General features: G+C 44.2%; 1 protein-coding gene across 2 annotated transcripts; it reads left to right on the top strand.

Moving 5' to 3' along the window:
* Window positions 1-839: 839 nt before the first annotated feature.
* ZDHHC1 (zinc finger DHHC-type containing 1) lies at window positions 840-19,085 on the top strand. Of its 2 annotated transcripts, XM_018914664.3 has the most exons (12): window positions 877-955; window positions 2,062-2,280; window positions 3,992-4,167; window positions 4,807-4,908; window positions 5,796-5,920; window positions 6,259-6,417; window positions 9,813-9,925; window positions 14,682-14,767; window positions 15,412-15,505; window positions 16,430-16,538; window positions 16,968-17,089; window positions 18,660-19,085. In XM_018914664.3, the coding sequence occupies exons 2-12, from the start codon at window positions 2,062-2,064 to the stop codon at window positions 18,684-18,686; spliced, it is 1,332 nt and encodes a 443-aa protein (XP_018770209.1). In that variant the 5' UTR covers window positions 877-955; the 3' UTR covers window positions 18,687-19,085. The 2 variants fall into 2 exon arrangements, with proteins under 2 accessions (XP_009088944.1, XP_018770209.1); XM_009090696.4 differs by lacking the exon at window positions 18,660-19,085 and having other exon boundaries at window positions 840-955; window positions 16,968-18,218.
* The last annotated feature ends 439 nt before the right edge of the window (window positions 19,086-19,524 follow it).

Here is a 19,524-nt window from a genome sequence, read left to right as displayed (position 1 = left end):
AACCTTACTGCTTCTATGATTCTGTTTTCCCAGTGTTCTTGCTGCTTGTCAGGGGATGCACTGAAATGAAATGTTTGCAGCACCAAACCTGCCAGACTTCAGGAAACATTTGGACAATGCTCTCAAACACATGGTGTGATTTTTTTGGGGGTAGAGCTGTGCAGGGTAAGGAGTTGGACTTGATGTTCCTTGTGAATCCCTCTAACTCAGGATAATCCATGATTCCACAATCCAGGCATCCCTGGAATCACAGATGATGCTAGGAGGGTTTCAAATCCATCAAATGCTATGTTATTCTGGTTGCCCAGGGGTATCTTTCATCCTTCACTGAAAAAGCAATCCTCAGTTACGTGTCCTTTACTTTGTTTTACTTAAGCACAAACCACTGCAAAGCCTCTAAAGTAAAATTCCAGACTCCCCAGTAAAATTCACCAACCTCATTACATCACAGTGTATATCTGAGTATATATATATATATATATATATATATATATACACATATATATATATATAAACAAAAATACTACATTTTCATGCCATAAAGTCTGCTCAATATAACAGGGAATGGAATTTTCCAGGAGTGGGATGGCTCTAGCTCCCAACCAGCTCCACTGCTGGCTCACTGGGCATCTCCAGCCCCATCTGTATGGAATGTAACCCCTTGGAAGGCTGGGGGGTGTCGTGGGCAGGGTTTCCCCGGGTGTGAGAGGACTCCACCCCGGGGCTCATGTAAAACGAAATCTCATGTAGGACGAAATCTCATGTAGGAGCGATCGCGCCCGGCGTGTTTTGCCCCCTGCGCGCTGCCGTAGCCGTTGCCATGGCGACGGGCGCAGCGGCCCGAGGCCCGCGGAGGCGCCGGGCGCTGCCGTGGACGCCTCAGCCGGGGGCCCCGCGTCCTGCCCGGGCATGAGGCGGGGCCGGGGCCGTTGTCCACCGCTTCTGCGGGAAGAAGGTGAGGGGTTGGAGGTGGTGGAGTGCGGGAGGAGTCTACGCGGCTCTCACCAGAGTGGCTGCCCGGGAAAACGCTGGCCCGGCCCGGCTCGGCTCCTGGTGCTTCTTGCCCTTGCGTCCCGGTGCCTTTCTCTCTGTCTACCCTGAGAGTGACTTCATGCTGGTTTTTATATTCAGTGTTTTCTGGAGCTGGGTATAAAGGCGTGCCGGGTATACCCGCTGTGGGTGGCACGAGCAAGTTTTCAGCAGCCTAATGAGAAAAGGATGACATGACTGATAAAGATTTCTCATCAGTGATGAGCCAGTTGCAAGGTAGCAACTTAAATGGTGAATGCAGGCAGATACTGCTAATTACTTCAAAGGGTGAAGTTAGGAATTTTTTATTCGAGCTTATGTATTGATAAGGCCATGCTGATGAGCATAAATTATATTCTCTGCTATTCTTACTCACTCCTCTACCAGTTGACCCAAAAAGACATTTCCAGCCCTTCACCAGGGACTGAAGGGCTGTTGGCTTACCAAGGTGGGAATTGTCCTGCTCACTCTTTCAGCAGTTGTTGTGCTTGCTCTCTTCCAGCCCTGTGTAATGGTTCTGGCACTGGAACCATTATCAAAAATACCACAAGTGAGCCAGAGACCTCTTCCTTTTCTTTCATCACTCTCTTGTGCATGTTAATCAGACTAATTGAAGTTGTTTGTCATGTTAGATGTTAATTTCACATCCTTTTTAGTTACTAAGGAAGGGTGGGAGTGGTGCAGAGGTACCTTGAGTCAGCTCAGGTCCAGCACAGCTCCTTTGTGCTGGTTTTGTGATGCTGCCCCTGATCTCCTGCCTGGTTTGCTCTCCCTGCTATCTCATGTTTTCTGTGAAGCAGAGCAGCCCAACTTTCTGTTGTTAGAAACTCTCCTGGCCCTGTGGCAAGTGAAAAGCAGCATATAATAATCCACCAGAAACTGAGAAAAGGAGAAATTGCTTCTGAGTTCAGAGCTGTTTCTCTTCACATGTGTCATCATTTTTGTCTGCCTTGGAGCATCTCTCCAGCACCAGGGCTCAGTCACACTACTTTTGTTTCACATCCTTTTGTTTTCCATTTTTGATTTCTGTAGATGAATATCTGCAATAAACCCCATAATAAGATAGCTCCAGAGGATTTGGGCGAAGCTGTCCCTGAGGTGAAGGTCCAGCGTGCTCGAAGAAATGGCTGGAGCTGGCCCCTGCACCTGTTCCAGGTCATTGCCTGGCTGCTGTTCCTGTTCTTTGCTCTGGTTGGCTTTGGGATCCTGGTTCCCCTCCTGCCCCGCCACTGGCTGCCCGCTGGTTACATCGTATCCTTGGATGGAGAGGAGAGCAGGGGCTGGTACGAGCTGTCCCTGGGGGTTTCTTAGCACAGAATGCTTGTTGGGTAGCACAGAAAGCATAGGAGAAAAGCTCCTGAGCCATAATGTTTCTCTGAACTGTCACCATCATCTTGATCATGTCCTGACTATAAAAAAAACAGTTGCTTTGAGATCCTCACTTTTGGTCACTGATGTTCTGCTTCATTACTCCATTAAGGTTACTGCCTTTGCCTCCAATTCCCTTCTGCTGCCTGCTTCTGCCTGTGTGTCTCCTTTGCTTTATATTATTCTTCTACCAGGGTGCTGCAGGGTTTGAGGGAAGTCATACAAAAAAGCCCCTCCTGAAACATCCTTGTTGTGAAGGCAGCCCCACTTCTCTGTGCTGGCTGGGTGAGTCATGAAAGGCAGCTTGGCATGCTCGTGGTTGGATGGTGGGTTGCTTGTGGTGGCTCACAGTGGATCTCCTCCCTGGGCACTCTCCTATGTTCAGGAGGAAATCTGGGAGTGGCACACAAGGTGGTGTGGTGTAAACTTCAGAGGAGAGGTCTCTTATGGGACAGTCTGGAGCAGCAGTTTAGTACACATCTAACTAAGTGGAGGGTCTAGAGGAGAAGCAGCTGAGGACCCTTGGCTTGTTTAGCCTAGAGCAGCTGGGGAGTGATCCTAGTGCTCCCAGTACTCCCAGTGCCACCTGTACTATCATCTGTGCCCCGGGAAGGAATTTGTTCTAAAGGGATGGGGTGTGCACTTACATCATTTATACATCTGACACGGATGCCTCTAAGTCTTGGATATGTTTGGGATGACTTTGCTTATTATTGTTATAGTTTTCACACCTGCATGATTTAGACATTAATATAATTAGCTCAGTGGTCTTATATCTATTTAGCTTGCTCAAGTCCTTGATATTATCACAGTTCAAACCTTATGAATTTGTCTAACAAATATCTTAATGCAATCTAAAGTTACTTTTAATTCAACAGATTAATATTTCCTCAAGTTTTACTTCCTGTTAATAAAGCACTAAGGTCTCTTTTGTGTCAATGGCAAATCCCTTCCCAATCTGTTCCACCAGCCATGAGAGCTCCAGTGAGCTGGACCTCTCAGAGGCCTCCTTTTTTAACTTACTACACTGATCTATTTTCTGTAGGTCTTAGTATGATCAATGATGTGCCCATGGGTGTATAGAAACAATGACAAACTCTGGATCCTTTGTAGGAGCCTGCTTTAAAGGAGTGCTCCTCCTCCTTGGGATTCTAAGGAAAAGGAAAGCAAGGTAATCAATACTACTTCCTTGATGTGACCTTTTTTTTCTTGAAAGTCTGGTCCAGTGAAAGGGCATGTGCACAGCCTTTCCAAGGAGTCTGTATGGACTAAGAAACTTGGACCTATGTCACCAGCCTGTACTTGGGGTCAGATTCTGGTAAGTACAGGTAACTTTTGAAGACATTCTGTGCTAGGAAGGGCACTTCTGCAAGACAGAGTAGTACACAATGAGGAGGGATGTTCCTGTAGATTGAGTTATCTTCTTCCAGGGATATTTATTACAAGGCAAACGTCTCTATCAATAAAGCTCAGATTAATGTGCTACAATCGGTTTTATAGCAATTTCTAATTCTATGCCACAAATTTTTCATCTGTGTGGGGTTTGTGTATTAAGGATTAAAAGACATGTTAAATCCTTAACTGTGTACTTCAGTGTCCAGGAGTGTGTTTTATCTACCATTTAGTTGTTCATCTTACTGCAGTTTCCATTGATCCTGCGGATGCAAACGTGCGAGAAAAAAACTATCTGGGCCCTCTGGCCACCTTCAACCGTAACCAACATGCACATGTCATTGAGAACCATCACTGCCATGTCTGTGATGTAGATGTGTAAGTATCTCTTCTTTCCCCTGCTCTGTCTTCTTCATCATTGCATTTTACCATTAGTCCTCAACATCAGACAATAAGATTTGAAATTGAGCCCCTGAACTGCTACAGTGCAAGTTAAGCTTCATGCTGTGGCAGGGTTCAGGTAGTTGGGGCCTTCTGTAAAATGTGCACAGGGCTCTGTGTTTTATTTCATTGCTCACGTTGTGTGGAGAAGGCTGTAGTGTGCCGTGTTCCCTGGGTGTTGGTGTTTTACCTATCAGTGTGTGTTTGTCTGTGTGTGTGTGTGTCTGTGTCTGTGTGTCTCTGTGTGTGTGTGTGTGTGTGTGTGTGTGTGTGCTTGTCTCTGGCTGGATGCTGGCGAGTTCCAGGAAATGCTTGGAGGGCAGGCATTCAGTATTGCTGAAGGGATTCAAATAAAAATTCAACAGTCTCCAAATTAAAAATCATACAGTGCCTTGAAAAGCAAATTTTGGGATTGTGGTGCAGCAGTGTTTGGGAGATGAAGTACTCCTGATGCAGAAGGTTTACTCACTATTACCAGGATCTCTGCTGCTGTATCCCCCTGTGTTTGAGTAACTGAAAAGTCATAGTAATGAGCTGGTGCTGCCTGCCATGCTAATGCCATCTTTTTTTTGGCAGGAGTGCCAAGTCAAAGCACTGTGGAACTTGCAACAAGTGTGTATGTGGCTTTGATCATCACTGCAAATGGCTCAACAACTGTGTGGGAGAGAGGAATTACTGGTAAGAGCTTGGCATTGTGGCAGAAGCACAACACTGCATCAATAATGCGGCTTCTCTTTCCAGGGTTCTCCTGTATCTCTGTCCAGTCTGTACTTAGACATGCAGAACCACTTTTCTTTTATCTCCTGGCTGAATAGAATCAGTCATGAGAAAACTAGATGGGAAATACAAGCATAATCATGACATTCAAATAACCAGGGATAAAATTCCTAAACTTAGAATGTTGTAGATGAACATCTGTAAGTAAAAACAGAGAACATAGAGTTACTATTTGGTATTAGAAATGCTTAGAGGATGTTAATTGAGTGTCCTTAGTGCTTCTGAAAGCTGGAGTAGGAATGGAACCATGATGGTGCTGTTCCAGTTTGAAACAACCTGCATCCAGATCATGTGCTTTCCTTACAAGACTTGCCAGTTGGTAGGAGTCACAGCAGCATATAAGGACCTCTAATCCATGCCAGGTTTGAGACAAGAATAAGGAGACTCTCACTGTTGCTTCTCAATTTACTTTTCTTCACTTAAACCCTGTGGAAAGCAAAGTGGTGTTGTTGCTGCGTGCCATGTTACACTGGTGGCTGGTGAAGCAGATCGGGAAGGGATTTGCCTTTGACACACACTACATTTCAGATTTTGTGCAAAGGAGCTCTTTGTCTGTCCTAGATATACTTGACTATTTTGTAACCATGGTTGCACTAAAGGGTCACAGTTTAGTCCCTCAGTGTAACACATAATAAGTAAAGCTGTTCACCAGTATCTATCATAAGTGTAAGAAAGCGTGACAGTAATTTGAGATAGCTGTCTGTATCTCTATGTTTATTAGAGGCTGGGGTATTGATCTGTGTGTGTGATGTTATTGAAGCCACTGAGACCTCTCCCTTTCCTGGCAGGCTCTTTTTGAACAGTGTGCTGTCTGCCATTCTGGGCCTGGGGCTTCTGCTGCTCATCGCTTTCTATGTCTTTGTGGAGTTCTTCGTCGACCCCGCGGTGCTTCGCTCTGACCAGCACTTCGATGGTACTGCAGTGCTTCACATGACCATCCTGGGGAGCAGGCAACATATCTTGATGAGGGTTTGGATTCTGTCAGCTCTTCCACTGAGGAGGAGCTCTGTTCCTTACTGCTTCCATTTTATATTTCTGTTAGAGTATTTCTGCTCAGCTGGATGGAATGTCTTTCCTTATAGGGCTAGTTGCTCTTCCTAAAAGCCCTGCAGACACTGGATTTCATAGGCCTCTAGTGCACAATGGGTCTGCAGCTACTTTTGAGTTAACAGGATTTCCAACTGTAAAGTTTATTTACAGATAATTCATACCTGGACAATCTACTTACCTCCAACTCTCTTTGTTTTACAGCCTTGAGGAACCACATGGACCGCTGGTTTGTGTTTCTTCCTGCATCTCCTGTTGAGACTCGGGCACCTGCCATTTTGGTGACAGCTGGGATTTTTATTCTTCTGAGCCTAGTGACCATGATCCTGCTGGGCCACCTCTTGACCTTTCACATCTATCTCTGTAGGTGTTTTGTTCCTGTCATCTATACCCCCATTTCATTTTTGCTTTTCTTCTACAGCATTCACTGTGTGTTCAGCCACATCACTAATATGCACCCATTGTGCAAAACTGGGATTTAACATTATATTTCTGAATTCCCCCCTGTACCTGGTAGGCCTATCAGTGCTTGTGTAATGTGGGGCTTGTGTTGGGTTTCTGCAGCCATGTTTATTCTGTGTTATCCTGAAACTGAAAGCACATGGTAGGGTAGTGGAGAGGCCAAGTGGGATGAACTGGTCAATCCCAGCTTGGTGCCAGTGATAGCAGATTCAGATTAACTCCACATACGACCTCTGTGAGTCTCCTCACAGTGCTCCTCAGTACTTCTGTTGTGTGAAAGAGCCTGTATTTTTCCCTTACCCCAGAGAAATGTGGATGTATGGAGCTGAATTTCTGATTGGAGCACTGCCATCCAGGTTAAGGTCCCTTTATGGAAATTTTACCATATTGATACAAGAAGATTTGTGGAATTCAGAGGAAGAGGCTTTCAGAAAGACTTCTCTTTAGATCTACTGCTTGTTGCTCTGTCAAGAAAGGATATTTATGTTTGTTTATGTAGAGATGGGCCTCAAAAACTTTTCTTCAGCCATCATCTAAAATTAAGCCAATGCTTTTTGGCTGCTGATGAAAGTCATGATAGGGAAAGATCTTACATTTGCAGTGATTGGTGGTGCCAGAAGTAGGAAAGAAGGGATGTGGTGGAAGAGAAGTGAGGACAGAGGTTACAAAGGATCCTTGGATGGATTTTCAGGTTCTCAGTTAACAGACCTGCAGATGCCAACACAAACTAGGTCAGCACAAACCAGCACAGCTCCAGAAGCAAAACAGTTGCACTACTGAAGTGTAGTGTTTGGTAGGGGAGTGTTCCCAGCTGGCATGGACAGTGCACCCAGTGAGGACACTGACCATCCTTTTCTTCTACAGCTTCTTTGAGCTTGACTGAAATTTGGGCATGCTGCAATTTCACTTCCTTGGCAGAATTGACAGTTGGCTTTTCTGAGTTAATGGCACTTCCTGGAGATTTGAAAGGTTGATCTAACACTTTTTAAAGACAAAAAGCATAACAAAGCTCTAGGAAGGTTTCTCCTGAATGAAAAAGGATTATTCTGTTTAGTCCTGAGAGGTATTTATCCTGTCCTTGTGTGCAGCTTCCACAAGAGGGTGCTCCCGGCCTGAGATAATGACCTGCTTTATCTGACAGAAACCTCTATGAGTGCCACTAGTGCTCTGGGCTTGGGGGAGATTTTGCTGCTCTTGTCTTGGGGTGATTCTTTTTCCTCTTTCAGAATAAACTTCAAGCCAAATTAACTTCTACTTTTGGCCTAATTTTAAATCTTTTTCTTCCATCTTGTGTGAAAACAGAATTATTGCTAATGTTTTTAATGTTTTATTATATTATAATCTGCTGCCTTAATGAAAATGTTCCCAGCTGTGCAGAATGTAGTGTGTAAGCCCTTGCTTTAAAGGAGGGGTGTCACCACACTGAAGCCTTTATTGTGTGTTGCATATGAATATGCATTGCACTTACCACTGCATTTGCACTTACTACTGGCTTTTAGGGAGACAAAGTATGTGTGAACTTAAACTCTTCTTTTTTTGTACCTGTAATTGCCAATAGTCTCCTCTGAATGTTTTGAGGTAGACAGCGTTGTAATGAACTGTCTTCCCTCTTTTGCGACTATAAATACACTTTACCAATTCCAGTGTAATTACTGTTGGTCAGTATTTCTTCATATACCTTTTTGTTTTTCAGTAATTCAATTACAGAAATTCAATAGCACCCATGTGAGTGGTACTGCCCTTAGGCTTCTCATTACAAAATGGTTTAAGTCAGGTATGGCTATTAAAATTTAGAATCTATAATTTTGTTACAAGCACAGTGAAAATCTCAGAGTTACTCTCCAATTAATTACTCACTATGATCACTCAGAGAAAGTAGGTTATTCTCAAAGTAGTAGGTCCATGTATTCAAAATTACTAGTCTTGATTCCGATTCAGTCCTGGAGGCATTTGGTGAAGCATGGCACTTCAGAAGCTTGGAGGGAGGACTTTTTTTTTCTTCAATACCAAAAGGCTGATAGTAGAATAAAAAAAATTAGTAGGGAATATAGGAAAGCATATAGGGTTTTTCACAGACTGATTATATTTTGCATGTTATGTGCTGCAGTGTTATCTGGCCAAAAATGCAGTATTTCAACTAACTAGCTCTATTAAAATATTTTAAAAGTTACACTCTAAGTATTCAGAAACCAGCAAAATCCAAGTTCAAAATGGTTAATAGGCCTTTGCTTATGAAGCAACATTCTGTTTTTCAAAGAAAGCAAAGGTTGCCATTCTAGAAGCACTTGCCAGCACCCTGCACTGTCCCTGTTAAGTAATCCCTTGGCTGCAGACTCACATTCATCTCTATGTTCTCTCTTCTTGGCCAAGTGGATCCTGATTTTTTATTTCTTCATAAAGTGATTGTGATTCCTTCATAAGGTGATTTTTATTTATTCATAAGGTGATTCTCCCCCACTTCTCTGTGAAGTAGTTCTGTGTTCAGGGCATGGTATTGAGATGTAAGATATCAGTGATCTAAATGTCTTCAGGCAGAAGGAGGATTTTAGTCCAGCTGATCCTAGGCATCTGCTTTAACTGCTGTGCTTCTGTAAAAAGGAGGAATAGCCACCAGGCTGTGCACTAAAACCCTTCAGCATCCTTTTCTGGGTTTATTCTCTAAAAATATTTAAGGTCATTATGGGAAGAATGTCTGCGTTTTGGACTCTTGGGTCTCATGAAGAAACCAAGTTGCTCAGAAATGTCACATGCTTTTGGTCATTCATGGAAGCAGATGTGTTTGCATGGGCACCTGGAGAGCTCATAAAGTCAGGGACATGAACTCTGGGCACATCTGTTTGGCACGAGGCAAGCTGTGCATTTGATGCTCTGTGGTTTGCACATTAAGTGTCTCAATCACTACAGGACACACTAACCTGCTCCATTTCTTCTCTCCATTTAGCACCACCTTCTGCAATACCTTCTGATTGCTCACTGAGCTATTTGTACAGTGCAGATCTTAAACCTCTTAGACAAGAATAATGGATTTGCCCTGAAATGAACTGAACAAATTACTACAGTACAGAGGGCTGTACCATTCTAGGACACTTTAGAATAGCAGGACTATAAGAAAGCATTGTGATGGTGACAGTAAAGGATATAGTAGGATGTACAGAGCACAGCTGCTTTTGGCTTGGATTATCAGTTTCTTCATGTTTATAGTTACTATTTGAAGGTATAGTTATCCAGCCTGTTTGTGTAAATGCAGTCAGGGAGGGGCCTTTCCTGTGCTGACAGGTCTCTTTCTTCCCTTTCAGTGTGGCACAAGCTGACTACATATGAATACATCCTGCAGCAGCGTCCCCAGCAGCAGCCAGACAAGGTAGACATGAAACAGGAGTCTTGTTCCTCCCAAGTGAGACCCAGTCAGGTACTCATCTTACTTTCAGCCCATTTCCGAAAAACAGCCTTGTTTGTTTGCTGTGTAAACTTTGCTTCACTTTCTTGTGCTCCAGATTTTAAAGGCAGTTGCCAAAGATAAGACTTAGTACTTTGATGGAATGGAGTAGGATGTGAAAGAGTGCAAGGCCTGTAATTCCATGAACACTTTAGGTATAAGCAAGTAGTGCTTTCAAAAGAATCAATCCCACCCACTCTCTTCCTCCACCACTTGTTTTGGGCCCTGCACTATCTTGTCTCTTCTGCCAGCACAGCTGTTCATTAGGACAGGGTGGGGGAACTCATCTGAGTAACAATAAACTTTATTTAAAAAATAGTTGAGCTGGCCCAGCTCCTTCCCATTCGGTTCACCAAGCAGTCACATAAATGCCTGGCTCAGCACAAAGGAGGGTGACTGAAGAGTGGGAAGAATCCTTTCCCTGGAAAAGACAGGACCATCTGTTTGGGTGGCACTGCACATCTTGGGGCCTTGTGTCATGACTTCAAATGAGACAGGCTCTAGGGCTGGGGAAACTGCGGCTAATCACTGAGCAGCTAATAATACCAGTAATTTAACCATCTTAAAAGTGACAAGGACACCAGTTTTTCAGAAATGACCCAGATATTTGCTTTTCTTTGAATTGAGTCTGTGTAATAATAAGGGTCTCTGTTATTACCATGATGTTGATCTATGTCTCTGTAAAAAGAGTTCTACAAGCTCTTAAATGCTGTTAGACTCTGCTGAGGTAAGTATATCTGCCTCTGAATTGAGAGGTTCAGTGTAATTTATTTTGATACAAGGCAAAATAAATTATTGGATTAACTCAAATTTTGACTGGACACATTCTATACTGACTTCAGCAGGGGCATGAACTAGAAATTTCCAAAAATTCTTCCTAGTCTAAATTCTGTGATTCTCAGTCATGTGTAATTTTTCATTTTATGCAAGTAAGTTATCTACTATACAAACATTTTTGTATTTCAAAAGAAATTAATTAAATACAAGCTTCGTCCAGGTATTCTCTGTAGAGATACTGGGATGTCTCTGGATTCATCCATAGTTCTTCCCTATCAAAGCAAAGGGGAAAGTGAGCTCCTTCAGTTTTCTATAATATGAACTCCCTAGCTTTTCATATATATTTTTTACTGTTTTGGAAAAGTTGAACTTTCAGTTTAAACAGAGGTTTCCATAACAACAAAAATATTTGGCTCTTTGTTTCACAGAGCTTTGCTTACTATAAAAATTAAAATAATAATAAAGCATTAGCTCTAATCATCTAGTTATTGAATTTTAGTTGATACTGAAAATGTATTTGAACGGGGGTGGACTTTATGTGTGTGTGCACTTTTGTGATGTTAGCATTGTCCTGTCCTGTGTTGTTCTCCTGTCTGCACTGGTTGTTATCTGTGTGAGTATGGTCAATTTGAAGCAGCAAGCCTGGAAGGAGCAGGGTGAAAGGAGTTTGATGTTTCAGAACTGCAGTTAGGACCTTGGGGAACAAGAAAGACTGGATGATGCCCAGTAACATTGTTAAGAAAAATGTTAACCCACTAGATTTTCCTTGTTTCTTGCATAGCAACCAGAGATAAACACAAACAAATAGATTGGAGTAGGAGGACACCAAGTGACTTGCCTTTTGTAAGCTGTGTTGAATACAGCCTTCTTTAGCTTGAACACTGCAACCCTTTGTAATTGATCCAACATGTTGTAAGCATAAAATGGAAATTATCCTCTTCCCACTTTTGTCTGAACTGTTCATTCATTTTAGGGACTAAGAAGAAACATGCATTTCCCCTTTAACGCTTGGTTTTGAGCCTTATTCAAGCTTGGGTGTTGGTTTTGGCTTCAGTTTTCCATGTTGGTCTGTGGTCAAGTCTTCAGCTACGTTCAAGTTAAAGGATTCTTGTTCAGGATAAAGGATTCTTATGTACTTGTAGGATCTACAAAATACGAGCCCTAATTTTGCACACTTAAGTGCTTCAGATGTCACAAAAAATGCAGAACAGTTGGGCACATTGAGCCTTTGCTTCTGTTACCATACCTAAAGCAGGATGTGCAAGTAACCATTTTTTCTGCAGTCATTTGCAGTCCAAAGAAATATAAACTAAGCCAAACCCTATGCTTTAATGCATAATTGCATTCATGCCAGGGAGCTGGCTTTCATATGAGGCCAGCTGGGATGTGACTCTTCTCACATTCCTAAAGCTTTGAACTTGCTTTGGAAACTGATTCAGGTTGGTGGGATTTGATGTTAAATACTAAACACAGATTTTACTCAGCTTCCCTTACACTTTCAGAATTGTTTCTTTCTTCCAATGTTGATGTAAGACAAACTTAGTCTTCACTCTCAGCCTCAACACTTGCAACAGACTCACCTTCCATGGGACAAGAACTCTTTTTTCCTGTTCAATTCTGCTTCCCCTTCTGAAGTGCAGACAGCACTTCAGGGCACTTCCTGACACTGAGGTGGTTGATAAGGGCAGCTGCAGGGGGCAAGGGAGCTGAATCCATCCTGGGCTTGTAAGCCATGGACCTTGGGGTGGTCACAGTTGGTGAATGTGGCCAGGATTTGCACGGGGGACTTGGGCAGTGTGTCAGTCCAGCAGTCTGCTTTCAGCAGGAGCAGCAGCTGAATCCTGACACCCCAGCTGCAAAGAGTGGCTCGTCTTGATGCTGCAGTGGAAGGATTCTGATTCTCCTGCTAAATGCCTGGGAGCAGAGGGAGACTTGGGCTCTGTGCTGTGGCTGTTGCTTGTGTCACACTCAGAGAGAACATTGTATTTTCTACTGATTGAATCTCATTTGTTTTCATAGTCAGCTCTAATGCTTTACTTTCATTTATGTGGCTGATTTGGTTCTACATTATTTATAGACAGCTGAAATGAACAAAATGGATTTAAAAAGGCTCTTTCATTCCCTGCTTGGAAAGAAATTGTCCACGTTATTTTCAAGATGAATCATTTATTAAGCTCCCTTGAAATGCTAGTCCTGCAGTCTTGTTTATGTGCTGTGGACATTGAGTCCTGATTGTTTTCAGTTGTTCTGTGCAGTGAGATGTCTCCTGCTGCAGCTCATTTCAGCCATGAGCTGCTTCCCTCTGAAAAGACCTGCATTTCTGCCTGTACACTTACAGTGACATGAGACTGTGTCAGGTCACCTTCCCTTGTGACTCAGGTGCATGAGGCCTGAAGGTAAATCTTGATTGCAAATGTCCCAAGGAGCTTTGTGGAGACATTTGTGCACACTTTGTGTTCAGTTGGTGATGAGTGATGATGTGACTTGAGTTACAAGTTCCAATTCAAATACACGTAGTACATTTCTGCAGATTATTAATCTTGCACTTGGATAAATTTTTAAATCAGAAGGACATGGTTTTGATTTCTAAACCAATTCCCTTTAGATTTTATGTTACTACCTATAAAACAGCTGAATTTTTTTTTCTTTTTATTTGCCTTTCCTTTTTATTCCTAACATCTGAAATGATTTCTTGGCTGTCACTGAATGTGCTGCTCCATGGATTCTTTTCTAGTTCAGAGAGTGTTGCTTTGTATATAAAGTTTAAACTGCTTTTCCCACATGCTTCACTTTCCATCTTTACCTCTAGCAATATTGATTTTTTTTTGTACCATTTTAGCACCCTGTAATTCAATATTGCAAAGATCTTCCATAGCTCTTTGCGGCTGGCTTTCATTTTTAATGCCTTACATCAGGGAGTGTCATCACCAGGCTTCTCACTGCTCTGCTCTTTTGTTGATTGTTTATGAATTTGTTCAAGTGCAGAGGCCCTGGATCTCTCAGGAACTCATTTGTGGCGTGTCCAACTTCGACTTCATTTTCTCAAATTTGCTGATCAGGCTCTTCAGAAAAAAAAAGGTCTTCATGAGCTCATTTTAGCTATTTTTGAAGCTAATGCCTATCACATTTTAAGTCCTTCCATCTTAACCTAAAAGTTACTTTAAAGTATCTTTATAGTCACTGCACAGTGAAATACTTATGAAGAAGTTCTCTTGATGATTATCCAAGTTTAAAAGCAGCTCTGTGGTGTCCAGGTCCTGCTGAGCATGATTTATCCTTTTTTGATAACAGTGCTTCATACTCGTCATCCCTTGGTACTCTGATCATGCTTTTGAGGGAGAACTGGGCTCCTCTCCTGTAATGCAGCACTTGGATTTAGGAGACTTATTCTTATAATGTTTCTGAAAATATGCAGTTTTCAAGTTCAGCTGTCATTACTCTGAGCTCATCCATACTTGAGGCAAATAAACAATATATCACACTCATTTTAAAAAATCAGCAGGTTTTAACCATACAGGGTCACACAATAAATAGAAGACACTTTATGTCTTTCCTGTATATTTAATGCTTCCATTCTCCTCACCTCCATTTTGCATTTAAAAGACTTTTTTTGCATTCACTGCAGAGCTCCTCAGATTGGACTGTGTAACTAATGAAAGCTTTAAGTGGTATTTTGAATGTGCTCCCAAGAAATGACTAAGCTGATCTCTGTAAGTGTGATTTGGTTTTGAGTCATATGAAATACTGACTGGACTAAACAAATTAATCAAGGACTTCTAATTGTGCCAATCTTGGGTTTTCCATCTTCTTAAGCTGCAGTTTCCTGCTGTGCTACCAATAAGGACGAAAAATATCTGGATAAGGAGAGAGAGTACATCTGTAATGGAAATCCCTCTTCTCCCCTCTGTGTTTGTATTCGTCTGAAGATGTTGTTTGTTTTGTTTTTTTCCAGGAAGCAGACTTATTGTCAGGTAATCCTGGCTATACAGACCCTGGAATTCGAGTAGAGGAATTCTCAACAGTAACTTCAGGAAAAAGGTGAGAAAAGTCAAGGATAAGATTCTCCCAGCACCATGTGTGGTGAATGGGAAATTGCTGTCAAGGTCACTGATGGGCCCTAAGACAGAAGTACTTAGAAGGATAGGGAGCACCAGTGTTTGGAGCAAGGCATGGTGATATCTTTGAGTTTCAGGAGGGTAGATACCTGCAGGAATACTTGCCTTCCCTCTCCTGGGAAAATATCATTCCTAGAATACTCTATTTAAGCTGTTTTATATTAAATATTTTATAGCAAACTGGTTTCTATTAATTGTTTTATATTAAAATTACTTTAAGGCTGGCTGATTTGTCCTGTAACTCCTCTATTGAGCTCATTATAGTTGCATGATTTTAGGTTGTGGAGGAATGCATCACAACAGTTACAAGTTTATAACACAGGCAAGCACTCACGGGAAAACAGGATCCTTGTCTCTTAATTAGTCCTTTCCTGTTAACTTGTGTCCCTGGGGATTTCCTTCTTATTTTGCACAATTGTGCAGGAGAAGTTCCCCTGCAGTTTTGCTGGGAATGCTGTGTAAGGCAGGGGAGGCTGTGATCAGCCTGATCTGTGTGTGCAGGCAAAAAGAGCATCAGACTTACATCCTGCCTTAGGGAATCACCTTGTGTGTCTGCTGTGTTTTTAGCTTTCCAAAGCTCTATGTCCATAACCAAGAAGGTGACCCCAAGCAGAGCTCATCCCCTGAGTCCCCATCTCTTCACTCTGTGGCCTCTTCTCAGGTAAGGAGGATTTGCCGCACACCCAAGGTGTTGCTGACAACCCAGCCAGGTGCTCAGGCAGGCTCACTCTAGAGCAGGCTGTGCTTACCCCTGCTCACACAGGCTCTTCCTCCGCTCAGTGAGTGTCTGTAGGTGTGGCTGTGCCCTGCAGTCACCAAATCCAGGTGATGTTCTCCTGTCTCCACTCACAGGCATGATCAGAGCTATCCTACAGTCCCCTCATAAGCTCACAGCTGTAATCCAGTGCCTTGCTGCCCCAGTGCAGCTCAGTGACTCTGGCTATACTGCTTTGTTGATGTAAGAAGCTCTGCATGTTTCCGTAGAGCAAAATCCAACAGTTTAAGTGTTCAAATAAAGCAGTTTCCCAGGGAAACATGTTGTGTGTGGATATGGAGCTTGAGTGTATGGAACAGCTCTCCAAAGTCTTGGACTGGGCCCCTGATATTCACATATCTGCATCCAGATGCTCTCTCCTCTTGCTCAGATGGCAGGTGGTGGTGCTTTTCCTCTTTCCTCCAAGCTTATTAATCAGTCTTGCCATCTAGATGGTAAGAAAAATTTGTTTTCATCTATATTGTATTTGGGACAAGGACTGTCCCTTTTTTGGGACATCCTGTGCTCTGTGAGTTTTGGTTCCCTCTTCTAGTTTGGCTTTACAAATGTAAGTGACCAGTGTCTCATACAACCCCCAGCTCTATGAGAATATGCAGATAATGGGGGGGTGTGTTCAGTAAATGCCTGTTCTCTATTACTGCTTTGTAGTATCTCAGTCTTTAATGGTAAAATATTCTTGGACTTTGGTTATACCTAGTGCTTGTTATTCAAAGTAGGAAGAATTAAAAAGAGGTAACAAGTAAAAAAATTGTCTCCTTCCTTTGGGCTGGTGAAGTGACTTCTCTTCTCTTGGGCTGCTTGCTTTCACAGCAACGGAAGAAAAGAAGAAAGAAAATGCAGAAAGTTTCTTCTTCTGCAATGGACAGTGGATCTAAAGCACATGCTACACCTCAGCCCTCATTCCCAGATCCCCTGTCAGGTGAGAGTGTACCAGTCAGCTTCTCTGCTGAATCTTGCATAAATATTTGTATGATCTGCTTTAACACTAGTGCATCAGCCAGAACAGAGTTCCTGGGCTTGTTGATGTCTTTGTGGGGCTGAGACCTCTCTCTCTCCTTAAGGTTTCTTCTCCCTTTATTTCCATCTGCTGAGTTCCCAGCCACAGCTGCTGCCACCTCACCGTCCCACAGGCTTCACCTCTTAGTGCCAGCTTTTCCTCTGAGAGCTGCTGTGTCCCCCAGCAGTATGGGCCTCATCCAGGCAGCAGGACCCCCAGCTGACTGTCACTCAGAGTCTGCTGAGTCCATGGATGAGATTCCTGTGGCTCAGACTTGCCTTGGGAGCCCAGTCTTTCAAGGGCCTCCTAAGAATAACTCAGGCAACTCTCAACATTATCCCTTGTCCACAGACAATCCCAGAGGAGGCAGGAAGAAGAATCTGTATTCGGAGCACAAGGTCAAAAGAAGCTGCCAACAGGACAGACATGTGGAACGAGACCTGGAGCTTTTTTCTAAGATTCCTGCTGTGTTTGTAAGTAAGAGCAGTGGAGAACCTTTTGTCCCTCAGCCCCAGCCCAGTGAGAGCACATCAGAGCCTGACCACAGAAAATGCACCAGCAAGCAGCATGTGGGCACACATGATCCATGCTCAAAGGACATAAGGACAAGCACCACAGCGGCCTAGGGATCATCCTTCCAAAGCCATGGCCTTTGGGAACAGAGTTAGTGCTGTGTGGAGGCCTATAGGACTCAGCCCTCACTGTGCACATGCTGTCAGGCTGCAGTGGGTTATTTCTCATCCTCAGCCAAAGGCAGGAGGCAGCAAGGTGGCAAGCCTGAGGTAGACTTGCTCATGAGAGCTCAAGTGCTTTCCCTGGGGAAGGGCCAACCCCACTTGGCCCTCTGCACACTGGTACTGCAGTAAATTCCCAGCAGAGTGTATGGGGAAGAACAAGGCTGCACCTCTGCCATTCCCTGCAAGCTGTATTTCCATCTGCCTACTCCCTGTCATTGGATCATGCTCAGGGGCTTCAGCAGGTGGTCAGGGAGTAACCTCAGGATTGTCCCATCCTTATACCGCTTTCCACTGTGCACCCCCAAGCCAAGTCCACCACCAGCATGTTCTCTGGAAGGCAGCATAGTTTGACCTGCTCCCCCTTTCCAGCAGTCTGGGGTGCCCCACACTGCAACATTCTCATCAGAAGTTTTGGGATACAGCAGGCCCTGAAACCTTTCCAGTTCCTGGGCTGCCAGGTCTGTATTAGTCCACAGCCAAGCCTGGGTGTGTGTAGTGCAGAAAGATCCCACAGCAGACAGTGGGGCACATGGCAGTGCCTTGAGCCACAGCACCCTGTGCTGGGGGTGAGCTGCAGAGAGCTGTCTGGGCTGCCATCCTACAGCACCTGTGCTCTCCCTGCCCTCATGGCTTCCCCAAGCAGCATGCCCTGTTCCAGGTTCCTGGCTGAGTGCTGAGGCTGGGCCTTTAGCAAGCCCAGATCTGCCTAGCAGCCAGCTATCTCAGAGCCCAGACAGCAGCCACCAGCATGGCCATGTCTGACAGGATTTGGCACAGCCCTGAGCAGCAGCACTGGCGTGGCTGGATGCACATTTCCAGGCACATCCCAGCACAGCACACTGCTGGTGCTGTGAGCAAACAGGTGCACCAGAAAAGAAAAGGAAGCCAGGGGAGTCTTCATCATCCTTTAAAATGTTTTGATGCATGGAAGGCACAACTGACTTTTCTCCAGCCTATGGTGGGTGCAGGTTAGGGAGGGACAGGACAAAGCATGGTGCTGTGAGAGCCAAGCTAAGCTGTTCTCCCTCTGTCTAGCTCAGTCTGCAAGCATTCCTTGGAACTGGCTCAGAGCAGGACAGGGATCTGGAGTCAAAGGCTCTCTGGGCACAGTCAACATGGGACAGGCAGGCTGGACTCACAGCCTTCATGGGAGAGACTAGCCTGGGAGAAAGACCTGGGAGTGTTTTAAAGGGCTGCCTTACCACTTTTCTCTTGTGTAATTTTTTTTGTTTCCTGAAAGAACTGGGATGAGGAGCTTTCAGAAAAAGTGAAGTCTGATGTAGCTGTTGAAATCATTTTGTCTTAGTTTGCAGGAAGGGCTGGCCTGTGGTAACACTCCTTGCAGCCCTGCCTGCTGTGGCCAGTGGTGCCCACTGGCAGTGTGATGCTTTGGGAAAGCAGGTGAGTGTGGACCAGCAGACATGGCACTGGGTGTCTGCAGAGACCAGGGCATTGCTCACCTATGGGTCCCAGTTAGACAAAGTCTTTCCTGTTGTTTCTCCTCATGTCCACTGTCATCCAAGGAAACTGTGTCCTGCAGCAATGCTGGGCTCATGGTTTTCCAAGGCCAGCTGTCCCTCCACCAGAAAGCATTGGTAATTCCTCTTCAGCAGGTGCCCCTGAGCAGACCTTGTGTGTTACTCTGTCCATGCAGAATCAGTCCCAAAATCATGTATGGAGCTTTTTGGTAGCTCTGGCCACAATAAAATTTTCTATATTCTTTGCTAAATAGTTTCCTCCTTTCTTTTGCAGCAATTCCTGGCTCTGCCCTGTTGTTGATCCCCAGGCTGTTTGGTTCACTTCTCCCTGAGCTTCTGGAGTCCCAGAAGGGCTCAGCACTGTAATTGGTGTGGGGGTGACAGCAGTCCCGTCTCCACAGCGCCTTTTGGGTGTTAGATGAGAGTGTCTTCCCTGAGGGGTAGGGATCAGACCATCTTCTCCCTGAGCTGTGTACCCCAGCCTGGTTTTGTCCTGGAGCACCAGAGGAAGGAGGCCCAGCCAGCTCTGCATTCTGCTGCTGAAAGGTTGCTGTGCTCTTTGGGCTGAGGGGAGCTGGGTTTCCTGGGCTATCAGATGTCCAGGCACATCCTTCTGCTGCCTTCAGCTGGAACATTTGCTCCACTCTGCTGAATAGCTCAAGTCTGCCAAACATGCAAAGCTGTGTCCATGAG

Source organism: Serinus canaria, chromosome 11, assembly GCF_022539315.1.
Source record: "Serinus canaria isolate serCan28SL12 chromosome 11, serCan2020, whole genome shotgun sequence".
Lineage (NCBI taxonomy): Eukaryota > Metazoa > Chordata > Aves > Passeriformes > Fringillidae > Serinus > Serinus canaria.
The sequence above is the reverse complement of the archived record's forward strand: the minus strand, read 5'-3'. Positions and strand labels throughout refer to the sequence as shown.